At 41.8% G+C, this 16,276-nt stretch overlaps 1 protein-coding gene, 1 long non-coding RNA gene and 1 other non-coding gene across 3 annotated transcripts in view; 2 read left to right on the top strand and 1 right to left on the bottom strand.

The window, feature by feature from the left end:
* The first annotated feature begins 1,956 nt into the window (after window positions 1–1,956).
* The window catches only part of PKD2 (polycystin 2, transient receptor potential cation channel), a 50,444-nt gene continuing 36,124 nt past the window's right edge, over window positions 1,957–16,276 (top strand). The window contains exons 1-2 of the mRNA XM_072943149.1: window positions 1,957–2,724; window positions 10,429–10,542. Coding sequence (XP_072799250.1) covers window positions 2,124–2,724; window positions 10,429–10,542 — 715 coding nt within the window. The 5' untranslated portion in view covers window positions 1,957–2,123. The remainder of the gene's footprint in view (window positions 2,725–10,428; window positions 10,543–16,276) is intronic.
* On the bottom strand, window positions 9,350–10,643 carry LOC140687139 (uncharacterized). The gene is made up of 2 exons (XR_012061279.1): window positions 10,515–10,643; window positions 9,350–9,761 (listed from the first exon to the last, which is right to left on the bottom strand). It is a non-coding gene; the product is annotated as an uncharacterized lncRNA (long non-coding RNA).
* On the top strand, window positions 12,723–12,794 carry TRNAV-AAC (transfer RNA valine (anticodon AAC)). The gene has a single exon. It is a non-coding gene; the product is annotated as a tRNA-Val (tRNA).

Consider the following 16,276-nt stretch of genomic DNA (forward strand, 5'->3'; position numbering starts at 1 on the left):
GCAGGATCCGGTGATAGGTGGCCATGATCACCTAAGTACAAACATCGTGTTATAAGTGCATAGGGGACCAGCAAAGGGTGCTGCAGGTAGACGTACAGGGTGGGAAACCATGCTAGAAAAGTAGACTAGGAGCTGTTACGGGCTGACTTGTGTCTGCCTCAAAAATTCATACGTTGAGGTGAAGTCCAACCACCACCTCCCTCCCCCTTCTGCCACCTAGCACCAGAATGTGCTAGTACCTCACAGTGTGACTATATTTGGAGACAGTGTCTTTAAAAAAAACACAATTTTAAAGGTTATAGTCCATTTACAGTTATTACAAAATATTGGCTATATTTCCCATGTTGCAACTATATCCTTATGGCCTATCTTACACCCAGAAGTTTGTACCTCTCACTCCCCCACCTCTATATTGCCCCTCCCTACTGGTAACCACTAGTTTGTTCTCTATAAGAGATTGGGTCTTTTAAAAGGTAATTAAGTTAACATGAAATCATTAGAGTGGGCCCTAGTCCAATCTGACTGGTGTTCTCATAAGAAAATGAAATTGGGACACAGACAACACACAGAGGGAAGACCAGTGAAGACACAGGGAGAACATGGCCACTTACAAGCCAAAGAGAGAGACCTCAGAAGAAACCAGTCCTGCCAACACCTTGATCTTAGACTTCCAGCCTCTAGAATTGTGAGAAAATAAATGTCTGTCATTTGAGACACCCAGTCTGTGGTAGTTTGTGATGACAGCCCTAGCAAAAAAAAAAAAAATTCCATATATATATATGGAAATTTACAAAACCAAACTACAGAAATAAAATTTTATCCTTTAAGCTGTCAAAAACCTCCACAGGTGTCTAGCGTCAATGTGACATGTGCAGGTTTGGTTCTGTAATATAATTTAGAAACAGTGGGGACCCTGAGGTGGAGAATGAAGGTGGAATTGACAGATCCATCGTTCCAGTGCAGGATAAAACAGCCATAGGGGCCCTGGCCTAAACCACTGACAAAGGGAATGAGTAACAGGGGGCCCATCAGAGAGGCCTTTGTGGGGCACAAGTAACACAATTTGGGGAAAATGAAGTATGGCAGGAGAAGAGTAGACAGGTGAGGCTACCATAATGAAGCTTGGGGAGTGAGGATGCCTCACATCTCAGCTGAGGATTCAAGAGGTGAAGCAGGCTCAAATAAACAAAGGAGAAGAAGAAGAAGAAGAAGAAGAAGGGAGAAGACAACAAATTTAGTTCGGGATGGGTGACGTTTTGGACAATTCCAGAGCATGAGCAGTATGTGCTCCGTAGAGTGGGAATAAAGTTCTGGACCTGGGGTGTGATGTAGGATTCCGTTACTCACGGGTCAGTCCTGGCTTCGGCAGATGAGGGGTGCTGGGAAAGGAGCAGCGGAGCTCATGTGGAGCCCCAGCGATTTGAGAGCCCCACGTTCGAATCCTTGGGGTCCTCACAATGTGTGGAGAGGGGAGCCAACCAACGATTGAAGAAACCATTAGAAAAGCAGCAGAATCAGGGCCAAGAAGGCCACCCAAGGCCAGGTAAGTCAGGGTTAGTAGTTTTGTTGGTAGTTTTCAAATGAAGGGAAGATTTCTTTGCCCCTGCTGTGGACCCGCTCAGCCTGGATTTCTCCTGTTCACACCATCCCTGCACTTTGGTAAATCGTGGCAGAAGTGGCTGGCGGTTAACGGGGACCCAAGCGTGATTTCAGGGTCGCGGAGGCAGTGACAGCTCCAGAAGCTCATTCCCCGCAGGCGGGCGGGCGGGCGGGCGGGGGGGTCAGCGACTCCCTCCCCGCCCGAGCCCTTCCCCCCGAATGGAATGTGGGCGCCCGCCCCCGGACTCCGGCCACACTTGGAACGCGGGCCTGGGCGCAGCTCGCCGAGCGCGCCGGCGCGGGGGCGGTTTCCTCGCGCCTACCCTGCAGCGCGCGGCAGCGCTGGGCGAGGCGAGGCCACGGGGAGGCGGGCCGAGGGGGCGGGCGAGGGACGCGGGGCTGGGGGGAGGTCGGGGGCGGGGAGCAGGAGGCGGCGGGCCCCGGGGAGAAAAGAACATGGCTCCTGCGGCGGGCAGCGCCGAGCGCGGCACCGGGCGAGGGCGCGCCGGGCGCCAGTGACCGCGATGGTGAACTCGAGCCGGGTGCAGCCGCAGCAGCCCGGGGACACAAAGCGGCCGCCGGCGCCCCGAGCCGCGGGCCCGGGCCGGCTGATGGCTGGCGGCGGGGCCGCGGGCGCCGGCCTCGCCGCTCCGGGCGGCCTCCGCGAGCACAGGGGCCTGGAGATCGAGATGGAGCGCATCCGGCAGGCGGCCGCGCGGGACCCCCCTGCAGGAGCCTCAGCCTCCCCGTCCCCTCCGCTCTCGTCGTGCTCGCGGCAGGCGTGGAGCCGCGACAACCCAGGCTTCGAGGCCGAGGAGGAGGAGGAGGAAGAGGAGGTGGAGGGAGAAGAAGGGGGAATGGTGGTGGAGATGGACGTGGAGTGGCGCCCGGGCAGCAGGAGGTCGGCCGCCTCCTCGGCCGTGAGCTCGGCGGGCGCCCGGGGCCGAGGGCTGGGGGGCTACCACGGCGCCGGCCACCCGAGCGGGCGGCGGCGCCGCCAAGAGGACCAGGGCCCGCCGAGCCCCAGCCCGGCCGGCGGCGGGGACCCGCTGCATCGCCACCTCCCCCTGGACGGGCAGCCACCCCGAGTGGCCTGGGCCGAGAGGCTGGTTCGCGGGCTGCGAGGTAAGAGCGTGACCCGTGGCGGCTGATGCATAAACCAGAACTGCGGGCAGCGCCGGAGCCATCGCCCGCTGAGGGCAGCTTTCCCGGGCTCCACCTCGCATCCCCTTTGCGTCTCCGCGTCCCTTGGAAGCGCCTTCCTCACCTCTGCTAATTCTGCTCTATTTCCGGTACCCATTGCGGAATTCCACCGCGCCCTTGTTGGTGCAAATTTATTGAATACTCTCTTCTTCTAAAAAAAAGATATGTCATCTTATTTTTACCTTCGGAAATTAGTGAAAGCCGTATTAGAGTGAAGGGGTACATCTGGAGATTTTTTTTCTTGTAGGGTAAAAAGAGAATACTCTAATTACAACTGATGGTGGTTGCAGCTGCATATTTGCTAATTCACTGAATTAAAACGAAAATTCTATGCTGGTACCCATGGTCCTCCAATGGCCTGACTGCCCTATTGCCCTTATCCCGTTCTAAAGGGCAGTACAGTTTCCTAGTAGGAGTGTCATTGGGTACTCACTGATGTTGTTTTGGTGATGTGTGTGGTTGTTTTGGGGAGAGGGAGGTGTCCAGAACACCACGAATAGAATAAAGCAATGGCTAGGAAAACAGTTGTTTGGCCTGTTCTAATTCTAGGCATTTTTCTAAAACAGTTGCAAAGAGAATGTTATATTGTTTTAAAACTTGGAAGTATGTTTTAAAATAACTAATTTAATGTTCTTTGAAATTGCAATGAAACAGTGATGTCACCAGATACCAGCTGTGTGTAAATGTGTCAGAGTTCAGTGCACCCAACTCTCTAAAAGGCAGGAAAGGAATTTGCAAATTTACCAGTGCCTGTTAAGAAGACAGATTTTCCAAGAGCAGACAGAATCCTGTTTTTGCAAAGTTTTGTCAAAGGCATCCTTGGAAAAGAGTTGCATTTGCTCTTACTGTCCAAATTACTTTAATCTCCACTTTCAAGAGTTTTCCATTCAGTTCTTTTGAAATTTTCCCTTCCCTTGTCTTCCTGTCAGTTTTGAAGATCTTGCACAAAAAAACTATCCAGGTGTTTTTATAGCAATGTAATTAACACCAAGTCAGGCCTATATCCAAATCCCAGTTCTGTAACATGTTGGCTGTGTGACCTTAAGCAAACTGCTTAACCTCTCTGATCCCCAATTTTTTAAAATTTTATTTAAAATGAGATAATCATAATACTTAGTTCTTGACTTGTGAGAATTAAATGAGATGAGACATAAAATGAGTAGCAAGTCTCTGCCATGTTGTGAGTGCTTCATAAATATAAATTATATCATAGATTCTAAAAGAGTATATTTTGGTAAACTTTTACACAAGTGCTTATGCTAGTTAATTTGGCTCAGAGCATGGTGGGGAACAAAAGATCCTCTCTGAATAACCTGTGTGAATAAATTAGTAAAAAAAGAAACTAATCTTTTAAAGCTCAAAACTATATTCAAATAAATGATAAATTATTGTACATTGTTTTAATTGTGCTTTTTAATATAGTCACTCAAGCGAGAAAGAAGTTCCTTTTAAGTTAATAAATAATAGTAAGTCGTGATCCGTTTAACTCAGTTTAAATATTTGATAACACATTTAATGTTCTTTGAATAAACTCAATAATGGAATATAATGAAATGAAATATATGAGTGTATAAATACATTTATTTCTTTTAAGGAAAAATTTCAGAAAATGTACAATGAATAAGCTAGTAGTAAAACCAGTCAGACCTTATCAATGGTCTAATTACTAGGAGAACTGATGCATGAAAATCTTTTTTATAGAAAATTTTAGAATGCATTTCATTTTATGAAGAAATATAATTGATATTGTTGTCATTTATTAAATAAGTAACATTTGTTAAATAGCTAGCACCTACTGTGAAAATAGACTGTGCTAGGTGCTGCCAAAACAAGAACAAAAACAAAAACAAAACTAAAATAGCACATCATCATTTCCCTATGGACAGAAAACCCAGAAAAGTAAAATGAATAATTGAGGATGAATTGTGATTTTTTTTTTTCCCTCTTGGTATACCAATGATAAAAATCTTATGTGCCTTATGTAAGTAGTGCCCAGGATCAGAAGAGAGAGTGACATGGAATTTCTAAAGGTGGGAGAGATTACTCAAGTTTGGAGTAGTCAAGAGCTTCCCTGGAGGTCTTCCAACCTTGTGACTGTATTTAACTCCCTCAAGCCTCCTGGCCTCTGTTCCCCAATTACAAAACGGAAGAGTTGAGCCTACTCTTCAAGATCCCTTCTAGCTTCAGCATACTCTGTTGTTGTGTAATGACATGAATCCAAGTTGGACAATAAATGATTATTTTTCTCCTTGGACACTAAATAGATCTATCTTCTTAGGAGAGTAAGATAACAAAGAAGAAATGTTTGAGGCCCGGTTATGGGAAGCATTGCGTCTAACCAAGGAATTAAGAATTTATCCCTCAGTATTAGGAAGCAGTTGAAAGTTCTCGAGCAGGCGCAGAATATACTGAAAGGGAATATGAGTCGGGCAGTGTGCTATGCAGAAGAGCTTGCAGAGGGAGAAGAGGAGACAGGAGGACCAGGTAGGAGGCAGCCAGTGAAGGGGTGGTGAAAGCGTGGACCACAGGCAGCAAAGGATGGCTGGAAGACTGAAAGACTGCTCCAAACTTAACCCAACCCAACAACTTTGTTCACTTTTTCTTTAACAAACTCTTTTTAGTGCAGAGGTAAAATTAGACACTCTACATGAGTTATCAGATTTTCTGAATTTCCAAAGTTAAATGTGTTTTATGGATGTATCAATTTGTTAAAGTCATTTTCTGTTTGTTATTTCAGACATATATGCTTGATTGTTTGTGTTTGTTTTCCTGGAGAAATCATAAACTGCTAGTTGTATTGGTCAGAGTGGGCTAAGCTGCTATAACAAATAGATACCTCCTTTCCCATTCACTGTGTTGTATCATCACTGTCCATGTCCAGAACTTTTTCATCATTTCAAATAGAAACTCTAACCATTGAATAATAACTCCCCATGTCCCCTCTACTCCCTCCCACAACCTCTATTCTGCTTGTGTTTCTATGAATTTTCCTATTCTAGGTACTTCATGTTAGTGGAATCACACATTATTTGTCCTTTCATGTCTGGCTTATTTCACTTAGCATAATATTTCCAAGGTTTATCAGTGTTGTAGCGTGTAGCCAAACTTCATTCCTTTTGATAACTGAATAGTATTCCATTGTATGTATATACCACATTTTGTTTATCCATTCATCAGTTGATGAACACTTGGGTTGTTTCTACCTTTTGGCTATTATGACTTTAATTTTTTGTTTTGTTTTGTTTATTTGAGGGGGGCAGGTAATTAGGTTTTAAAAAAAATTTTTTTTAATGAAGGTACTAGGGATTGAACCTAAGACCTCGTGCATGCTAAGCACACAGTACCCCTGAGCTATACCCTCCCCCATTGACTTTCCCTTTATTTTTAATCCAAACCTCACTCCATCATTTCTTCTTTTCCCTTTTTATTTGCACTACAATTTTGAACAAATGAGATTTTGTATTTTCATTGCTGTGGGGATTTTTTTGAGGGAGGGTTGCTGCTCTGAGGGGATATGATAAGGCTATGCTAGCAACAGAATTTGTGCAGTCAACAAACACTTATTGAGCATCTCCCTTATGGTAGCTACTAGGGATACAGAGATGACTAATACAAGATCCCAACTCCTAGGAGCTCAGAGTTGATTTGGGGAATCAGAGGTGTAGGAGGTGTAATTGCAATGCCAGGTCCCAGGTATGGAAGGGACTCAAAGGAGAAAGGGCCAGCTCTACCAGGGGAGGTTAGAGGAAGTGAAGCTTGAGTTATATTTAGAAGGATGGAGTGGGGTGGGATTTGAGGAGGGAAAAGTAGCAGGAGTAAGACCAAGCAAGCCTGTAGCTCACTTGCACTTTTTCCTGTAGACAGAATCGGTGAGGGCTTCAAGCATGGGGTTGTTCTGATCACATGTCAATCTGATGATTCTAGCAAGAATATAGAGAATGGGGTGAGGTGGGTAGAGCTGGTTGCTGGGAGAATAAGTTAGGAGAAAGCTGACCAAGGGGGGAGAGTGACGAAGGCTGCAAAGAAGGCATGTAAGCTGGAGTGGAAGAAAGCTGGATTAAAGAGAAAAACCACCAACACTGTGGACCGACTCCATGGGAAGGTTACTAAAAGGGCCTGTTCTAGGATGAAACTCGTATTTCTGGCTTGGTACCATTAACTCAAACAGGCAAGTAGGTTTCCAGAGAAAGAAAGGAAAAGAATCTCAGTTTGGGGCACGTGAGTGTGAGTTGTCTGTGGAATACGCTCATGGAACTGACCATTAGCTGTAGGACATACTTGTCTGCCATCCCGGAGAGGGCTGCCTAAGACTTTGAGATTCAGGAGTCAATGTCGTATATAAGGTAGCAGCTGACTGTTCTATGGGAAATGGACCAATAGTAGGAGGAAGTCACTCCCCTTTCTGAGGGTGTCCCTGAAACTCAAATACTAGGAAGGATTGTATTCTTCTTCCTAAACAATGCCCACATGTGTCTGAGCACAACAGGATTCTTCTGTGAAATGAATGCAGTGAGAATTTGGTCAGCCTATTCACAATGACTTCAAAGCCTGTATGGATTCGGGTCTATACGCCGTTCTGAAATCAGGACCAGCTAGGCTTCAGAAGTAGGACATTTCTCAAATTTGGACCTGTTTCTGAAGCTATAAATGGGCCTCTTCCAGCCACTCAACATGCTGTACACATACTATTTCTAACTCTCAGAGCAGCCCCACAAAGAAGTACTCTTACCCTATTTCCCAGTGGGGAAGCGGAGGCTCACGGTGTTGGTAAAGTCTCCCAGCTCCTAAGTTCCTGAGCCTTTATTTGAACACAGCTCTGACTCCAGATCCCCACGCTGCACTTTGTCATGATCAGTGAGTCAGAGGGGGTCAGTGTGTTTCCGGTGGGACAGGGTGAATATGAGGCAAAACTTCCACACTGAATCTTTTCTACTATGTAACCCAGATGTTGACTGATGAGATGATATGATTGCTGGGATTAGTTTCAAAATAACTGGGGAGGTATAACACAGGGAACTATGTTCAATATCTTGTAGTAACTTCTGGTGAAAAAGAATATGAAAACATACATATATGTTCATGTATGACTGAATCATTATGCTGCACACCAGAAATTGACACCTTGTAAACTGACTATACTTCAATTAAAAAACATATACAAATGCAAAAAATTGGGGACGAATGGGTGAGGGTTTCAATGAATCAGTTGGTGTTGAGTTGATAATTGTCGAAGCTAGGTGAGCAATACATGGGAGTTCATTATATCATTCTCTCTTTCTGATATTTCTTATATATTGCAAAATAAAAAGGTTTTAGAAGCATTTGGATAAAATCGTTGCAACGTGGCATTTTTTCTAAGTCAGTTACTTATGTTTGAGACATCTTTGGTGTCTTGGGTTCTCCATCTGAGGGTTCCCCTGTATTCATATGAATAACACTGTTGAGGTGATGTGGTCTGAATTTAGGCTCTGGCATTAGCTAAGCACCCTCTTACACAGGAAGGAAGTTGGATATTGTCTGGTGTCCCTCATATCATGGTCTCCTAACAGATGGACATGTCCTGTACTGGACGTGAGTGCCTGGAGTGCTGGGAAGGGACCCCCTCTGCAGCTGGGACAGTTGCAAGAAAAGATAGCAGTTCCTTTTGAAGAAAGCTGTCATTTTGGACATGAACTCTGCCCTTAAGCATTCTTATTCTATCATCCCTGCTAAACGTGGGAAGGAGTTGGCTATAGAACAGGTATTTTTTCCATTTGTGGATGCAACTGTTTCTCACCCATCAGAATGTGAAGGGGTCCCTGTATCCTCCATCCACGTCCAGTGAAGAAACTGGATGACATTTTTAAAGTAATGAATGTTTGAGGAGGTAGCTAGAGCAATTTAGAAAAAGTGAATATATAGAAGTATATAAAATATGAATAAGAGGACTTGTTTCTTTTCATTTGAAATGTTTCATTCAAGGGCTAGCGTTAAATTGCCATAGACCGTCGCAAATTTAGCTTGAATAAAATTTGACACGAGTTTGCTTTTTCTATTTATAGGTCAAGCAAAACCATTTATAAATATTAAGAACCATGATTATTCCTTAGTGCATAATTGTTTCTAAACCATGAGAAAGAGTGAAATCACTGACCAAGTGAGGCAAGGCAGTAGTCTCTCCTGATGGTAGAAAGATGAGCAATTTCCACTTCTGTGTATATTTTAGGCCTGGCCTCCGAAAGAAAGATACCCAGAGAAATGGTGTGGTTGTGTCCAGGGCTACTGAGCCTAATACTTGGCTGCCTCTGTGTTATTGTGAGTTGTAATTTTCCATGTCATCTAAATTTGTAATAATTCTTTAATATGATAGGGTTTCAGTGAACAAACATTGTGCTCGCTGCATTTCTTCGGAGTGAGTAATTCCCTGACAACTACCAGATCTTGGCAGGAGCAAACCTGGTCATAAGTTAAGCTCCGCTTTCAGCGTGGAGAAGCCTAGGATGCGTAACACAGTGTCTTTGAGTGTGGATGCTGGGGAGAAAAAAGAAAATGAAACGAAATACCCCAATTTAGGAGAACTAATGTATTATTATAAGACTCAGAAAGTACGTAAACACTGGTGATGAAGTCATTTCTTCCAAGGGAAAGACCATGTACCATTTTCCCCCTGTTCTCTATGTGGCTTGATTGTGGCCTGAGTGAAGTTTCCGTGATCGAAGAGGTTAAAGTCTGAGGCAGTTTGCCATTATCAGCCGACCGACCCAATCTCACTGAAAGGATTGAGAGGTTTGTCTTTTTTGGAAAATGTTAAGGCTCTTCCAAGTAACCAGCAATGCGACTTGACCACACCGTTCACTGGTGGGGGTTTGGACGGCCACCGTGTCTGTCTGCCGGCCGCATCCAAAACTGCGGGAACTCTGTCCGGCCAGCTCACCAAGGGTTATGTCATCTTCGCTCAGCCGGCCCAGCACTTTTTCCATCTGCAAAAATACAGAACACGGTTGCTGATTTTACCCTTTCCCCAAAGAGAGAGAGAAGTTGACTGAGTTGTTGCTTTTAATTTAAAAGACACATGTTAATTGGCACTTAAAAAATCTCTTTAGTGTAGTCAGGCAGCATTGAATTTCTTAAAGGGCAAAAATGGGTACAGAGTAGATTTTACACTAGTGTGTTAGAAGCTTGATAGATGTTTCCATAATGAAATGGTGCTCCAACCAGGACTTCTTTTCATCAAGGGTGACCTAAAAGGTATCATTTGCAATGTAATTACATCATGTACCAACGAGGAAAATTGATTTAGTCCTAACGGTAATTCCTCCCACATAGGGAAGAGCACAAGTATTTAACCTGCTCCTGTGGGCTGCCCAGGTTTCCTCTCCTCTTTCTACGATTCTACTAAGGTATTTTCTAATGAGGTTGGGAGTTTACACAATGATCAGATCATTGCCTTGGGACAAGAAAGGCTCATGTATTCCCAAATTAAAAATATTCCTGCTAAAACAATTTCTCAGTTGCATTCAGAGCTTGCTAAAAAACAAACAAACAGGAGAATTTCCCTTAAAGACATACTATTTTTAAATGTATTTTCTCTTTGCCATTCATGAGATTTTTCTAAACAAAATGACCTCTTTTATTATTACTTTCAAGGTCTCTGGGGAACAAGACTCATGGAGGAAAGCAGCACTAACCGAGAGAAATACCTTAAAAGTGTCCTGCGAGAACTGGCCACGTACCTCCTCTTTCTCATCGTCTTGTGCGTCTGTAAGTAGAACGTCGCCCTCCACTAGAGGAAAAGTTTTGAAAATATTTCACTTGTCAAAATCATGATTCAAAGGAATTGTAGATGTACCAGGAGAGGTGATTCAGAAGTTCTCTTCTCTGTTATCAATTCTAATTTAGAATTTGGTAAAGCTCTCTTCTCTCCTCTGGTAAACACTGACCAAAATTCAGCATTGTCTGATTGGCCAGTTCGTTGTCGTCTGTGACCATCTGCCCTGTGAGGAGCATGGGACAACCTGCCAGACTCCAAGAAACCAAGTAAAAGGATTTTTGTATTAGGTTTCTTAACAATAATTACACTGTCACTGTTATCACATCAAATTAATGTAAAGTCTGCACAAGAAGTATTTTCAATAAAAATGGCTTTCCAAAGTTAACTTTTAGAAATACAGCTAATGTCACCTGACATTGCTTCTTTGGCTGTATATACTGAAAAGTCCCCTTCTTTTGAATTTGGATGTGTTGTACGATGCCTTCATTCTAATTCATCATTTCTTCCAAATCTTCAATAACTGTGGATTTTCGCTGTACAGGAAACTTAACTACAGAGTCATCTCTTTCTTTTTTTCTTTCTTCTTTCACTATGTCCCTGTGTCCTCTGGGAGGGGAGGGAAGGAAGCCTTAGACAGAAACAAATCTTAGAAACCATTAGCCTCAAAGTCCAGAAAGTCATAGGCAATGGGTTTTTCCCTCGAATCAAAGGGTGTTAGATGATGGAGTTCTGTTGTGTCCAAAGCCCCTTATGAGAGCAGACAGGAAGCAGATTTATGGCCACCAGGATCCCTAACATATTCCTCGGGGAAAGGAGTTTGTTGTTAACAGCCTTCACTTAGAAATGCTTGCAAATTATCACCAACCTTTGGAAGAGTCTCCTTCTTTGAAAATGGAGGGCATCATGATTTAACCAATACTTTCATAATGCCATTCTTACTATGTTAAAATTGAACACCTTGAATTTAATTGACTTAAGTGCTAAACCCTTCCTTAAAAAAAATTTTTTTTATTTACTAGATTTATGAAAAGAATAAAGAGATGTGTAAGCTGAACATGAAGGATGAAGGAAACATTTAAGTTTTGATATTTATAATTTTAAGAAATTGAATATTGATGTATTTAATATCCCCACACTGACTTTTACTAATACAAGTAAGCTCTTAGTGAACTTTAACTAGGCATGACTTCTTTTCACATTTTCTGAGACTTTGCCTATCCAAGTGGGAACTTTAAAAAAAAAAGTTATTTAAGCTAAAAAGTATATATATGTGAGCAACATCCATTTTCTTATTTTTTCCCTAATTTCCTGTTATTTGTTTAGAAAGGAATCTTATTACTTTAAGAAACATGTTATCTAAGAAATGCTGAAAAGCTAGAAATGGTCTATTCAGTATGTTAAAAGTTAAAAAGAAAGAGATGTGACGTTTTTAACTTTTAAGTTCTAAGATGTTAGAACTTACAATAAATACTGAAGTCAGGTTTGCTCCCAGAATAGAAGTGGTGCTTAAATATTAAACTGCAGTGGCCTGAAATATTAACAGGCAGATTAGAATCATTATTATTAAGTTTTTTTAAGCATGACACATACATTCATACATACATTTTATGCAAAATGTAAGTACTCCTATAAGAAGTCTAGAATTTCAGTGTTCTCGAAAGCTGCCTGAACCAGAATCACCAGGAAAATGTTTTTTTTTATAATCACAGTTTGCCCAGATCTACTAAATCAAAGGCTTCCAGATGTGACCAGAGAAGTGAGTTTTCAGGTGCACTGACAGGGTTTGGGAACTAAGCCAGATAAATAAACTGAATAGCTAGAGTTTTAGGAAACAAGCTTAAGTGATATAACTAATTCATGTTTTCTTATTTATTTTAGAATTTTTATGCTCTTTGTTCTTTTTCACACATCATTTTTTTTTCTAACATCAGCTACACTTTTTGCATAGGCTAAGTTTTATTTTCAGAATGTTGTAAAATCTCTGAGTAAGAATCTTGATAGTCGTTGATCAAACCTCCATTTTATGCTAAAATCCCCCCTGCAGCATTGTTCCCAAATGGTCAGTCATCCTGCCTCTGCTTGAGCAAGAGTTCTAGGTTAAGGGACTGACTCTTTTGAAATAGTTCATTTTACTTTTCTATGGCTGTGTTAGAAAGTTCTTCCCTGAGGGGAGGGTATACCTCAGTGGTAGAGTATGTGCTTAACATGCACGAGGTCCTGGGTTCAATCCCCAGTACCTTCACGAAATAAATAAATAAATAAATAAATAAATAAATAAATAAATAAATAAATAAATGCATATGTATAAATGAATCACTATGCTGTACACCAGAAATTAACGCCAACATTGTACATTGATTATATGTCAATAAATAAATAAACCTGATTACCCACTCAAAAAAGAATTTTTACAAATTGAAAAAAAAAAAGAAAGTTCTTATATGAAGCCAACGTCTGCCCTCATCTACCTTCCCCTCTTGGTTCGACTCTCCAAGCCTACCTAATACCAAGTACCTTTTCCATGTCTCTCCTCCACGTTCGCCCATCAGAAGCTTAGTGACACACATTCAGTCTCCCCTACGTCTCTAGGTTAAACCTTTCCATTTCCCTTAACTGTTGCTCGTGTGATGGGAGACACATGAGTAACCCACATGATTGAAACGACAGGTTCTGTTTATCAGAGGTCCTCTGAAAGCCCAGTAGGAGCCTTGCCGTAACCGAGGGGCAAAGTGGGGCCATGAACGTCCTCACTCAGATCCTGCACTGAGGTCCATGCATCCTGCCATCGCCTGGCTCTTCATGTACATGATTCCTGAGTCTCTTTCACCAAAATCTATAAGCCACCGTGTCCCCCAGCTAATCTTTGAGTACTTTTTCCTGGAACACAGAGGAGACCTTCCCTTTCAGCTCTGTTAAATTTCAACTCATGAGGATCTGCTCATCATTCCAGTCTGTTGAAACCACCTTGCATCTAGATTCATCCATCTCATATATCAGCTTTCCTTCCCAGCTTTATAGCATCAGCAGAGTTGATATCATCCAAGTCCTTATCCTGGTAAATTAATAAATCAGAAAAGTTTGGTCCAACAACATCAGCCCATTAGTCAAAGCTCTTTGGGTGGAGTGCACTGAATTATATTATCATCTAGCTCAGACTGTTCATGAAATAGGATAAGAAAGATTTTTGCAAGTGCCTGTCTGAATAACTCCACTGTTCCTCTGATGTAGCAGCTAATCTATCGGCTGTTGACCAAATTAAAAAGGAAGTGAAGATAAGTAAGCATGATTTACTCCTAGCAAAGCCTTACTGGCTCCTAGTGATCGAGTCCTTTCCCTATTGTTCAAAACCATCTTTTTAACTACCAGTTTTAAATCTTACCAGCAATATCAATATCAAATGACTGATAATATCAAACTTATAACTGTAGGTAAGTGAGATAACTGTGCCTTTCATGTTGGAAACTCTTTATATGAAGTAGATGGGGTTCTGGAAGGCAGCCTGACATGGTAGGAAAAATATAGTTTTTTTTAGCCTCACAGAGATCTGGGTTCAAATCCCAGCTCCATCACTTACACACTAGGTAAGCTTGAGTGACTTATTTAACCTTTCTGACCCTTTGTTTTCTCATCTGTAGAATTCTTATTTTGAAAGATTCTGTGGAGATTAGGAATAATATGTGAAAAGATCCTAGTATGTTCTCTGTCATATAATAGTAATAAGAGCAAAATTTGTCCCGAAGATTGTTGACAGTGGCTGAATTCTTTCATCAGTAGGTTCTAAGACCTGTAGGTCCAATTATTTGGACAGTCATTTGGAGCAGCTGTGTGCCCATCAGGAGCTTATTTCCCATCTTGTCAGTGTTGGCGCTCGTCCCTCTGTCTTCAGAATCAGTCTGCTTAACCATGAGGACAGGAATGCCACGGAAACTAAATAATCCCGCTTTCCTGGTGATTAGCATTTATTCTTACTTGAAACTTAAGGTTGCTATGAATTTATCATCAAAGTACTTATATATGAGTTACTGTTATAAATAGTAATGATATTTCTTTGTGTGAGTTAGATGCTGAAGTTAAGGAAAGGAATAAATAGTACTACAGAAGGTCTTTGAAAAAGGCCAAGGAAAGTCTTTGGTGCGTCTATGATAAAAATACACTTGCAACTTCTTGTTTCCTACTCTCTCTATTAATTTTATGCAATTGTTCAAATCTCCTATATTTAAACATAATAATAGAAATCACAAAAAAAGTTGAGTCGACATCATAGAAGTGTTGTATTTCTATATGTCAAAGAAATGGACAAAATTAAAAGGCAGAAGACACCTGTAAAGAATAGTTATAAGAAATATAACAAAGGATTAAGATTTTAACACATCTATAACCCACAAGTCACTGAGTAAAACGCTAAGACTTTAGTAAATATTTTACAGGGTAGAAAATATAACGTATTTCACAGAGTAGAAAATATTATCGATTAGTGTAGGAAAGTCTTTAACCTCAAACTGACTGGTATCCAAAGAAATAATGAAAGTAGAGAAATAAACAACATAATTGTAATACAGCATGATATGTCCTAGGACAGGAAGAGCCTTTTTAAGAGGAAGTCTATGAATCTCCATTTTTTTATTTCTGGAAAAAGGAGACTGCCTGGTATTCTAAAAAGGAAACATGGATAGTATCAATCAACACATTATATACCTTAAACTTACACCATGTTGTATGTCAATTAAAAAAGAAACGAGTATTTTATTTTACTTGTAAAAATCTCTCAAGGATGATAGCACAGAGATAGTTTTCTTAATTTGTAAGAGAATCCTTGCATATTAATTGTTGATAACCAGGTCAGTGAAGTCGAAGTGAGTAGGTTAATCATCACACTAGAGGAAGCTGAATCAGTTTCTGGCGACAAACGTTCCATCTTCCCACATAGCTTCCCACACCCAGCATGTGCAGTCTTCAGTTCGCGGGCTGCAGTCCGTGGGAAGTAACTACTGAAGACCGACGATGGCTGGAAAGCACTTTGTCCTCTTTGATAAACTGGACAAAAGCTACAGTAACAAGAAATGTGTGTTCATAGATAAACACTACTTTTAACGTGGCCTTCCCTCCAAGTGATGGCTTTCTTTTCTTTATTTCTTTGTGGTAACTTAGTAAATATTGCATCTCCTTTTCTCGTTTTAAGAAAAAAAGAAATACTACTTCATAGAGGTGTTCACAAAAGCAGTTACGTTGACAGCCTCTTTCCCTCAAAGATTTCTGTCACAACTTGTCACTTACAGTTTCCTTTGAATTTTAACCCAAACTGTATTAAAATACTTGGGGGTTTTAATAACTTTAATTCATCTCTCCAGTTTATTCTGCAGTCCCCTTTGCCTCCTAGAAGGCCCTTACCAAGGTCACTAGAGACCTCTTAATTGCCAAATTTCATGAACTCTTTTCAGCCTTTCTCTGGCATTTGGTCCCAATGCATTCGGCTTTCTAGAAACTTCCCTCTTTGGCGTCTGTGACTCCCTTTCTTCCTGTGTTCCTCCTTGCTCTGTTCATTTCTTAATTTTTTCTTTCTGAAACGTGTTAGAACAGTATTCTCTGTGGCTGGGTGACTGGCTTTCCCTGTAAGCGACCTTTCCCACAGCTTCAGCTGCTCCTGTGTGCTGGGGACTCGCGAGGCCCCCGAGACCTCCCTCGTGAGCTGCACGCCTCGTGCCAGCTTTCACTGGACATCCCCAC

This window comes from Vicugna pacos, chromosome 2 (genome assembly GCF_048564905.1).
Source record: "Vicugna pacos chromosome 2, VicPac4, whole genome shotgun sequence".
Lineage (NCBI taxonomy): Eukaryota > Metazoa > Chordata > Mammalia > Artiodactyla > Camelidae > Vicugna > Vicugna pacos.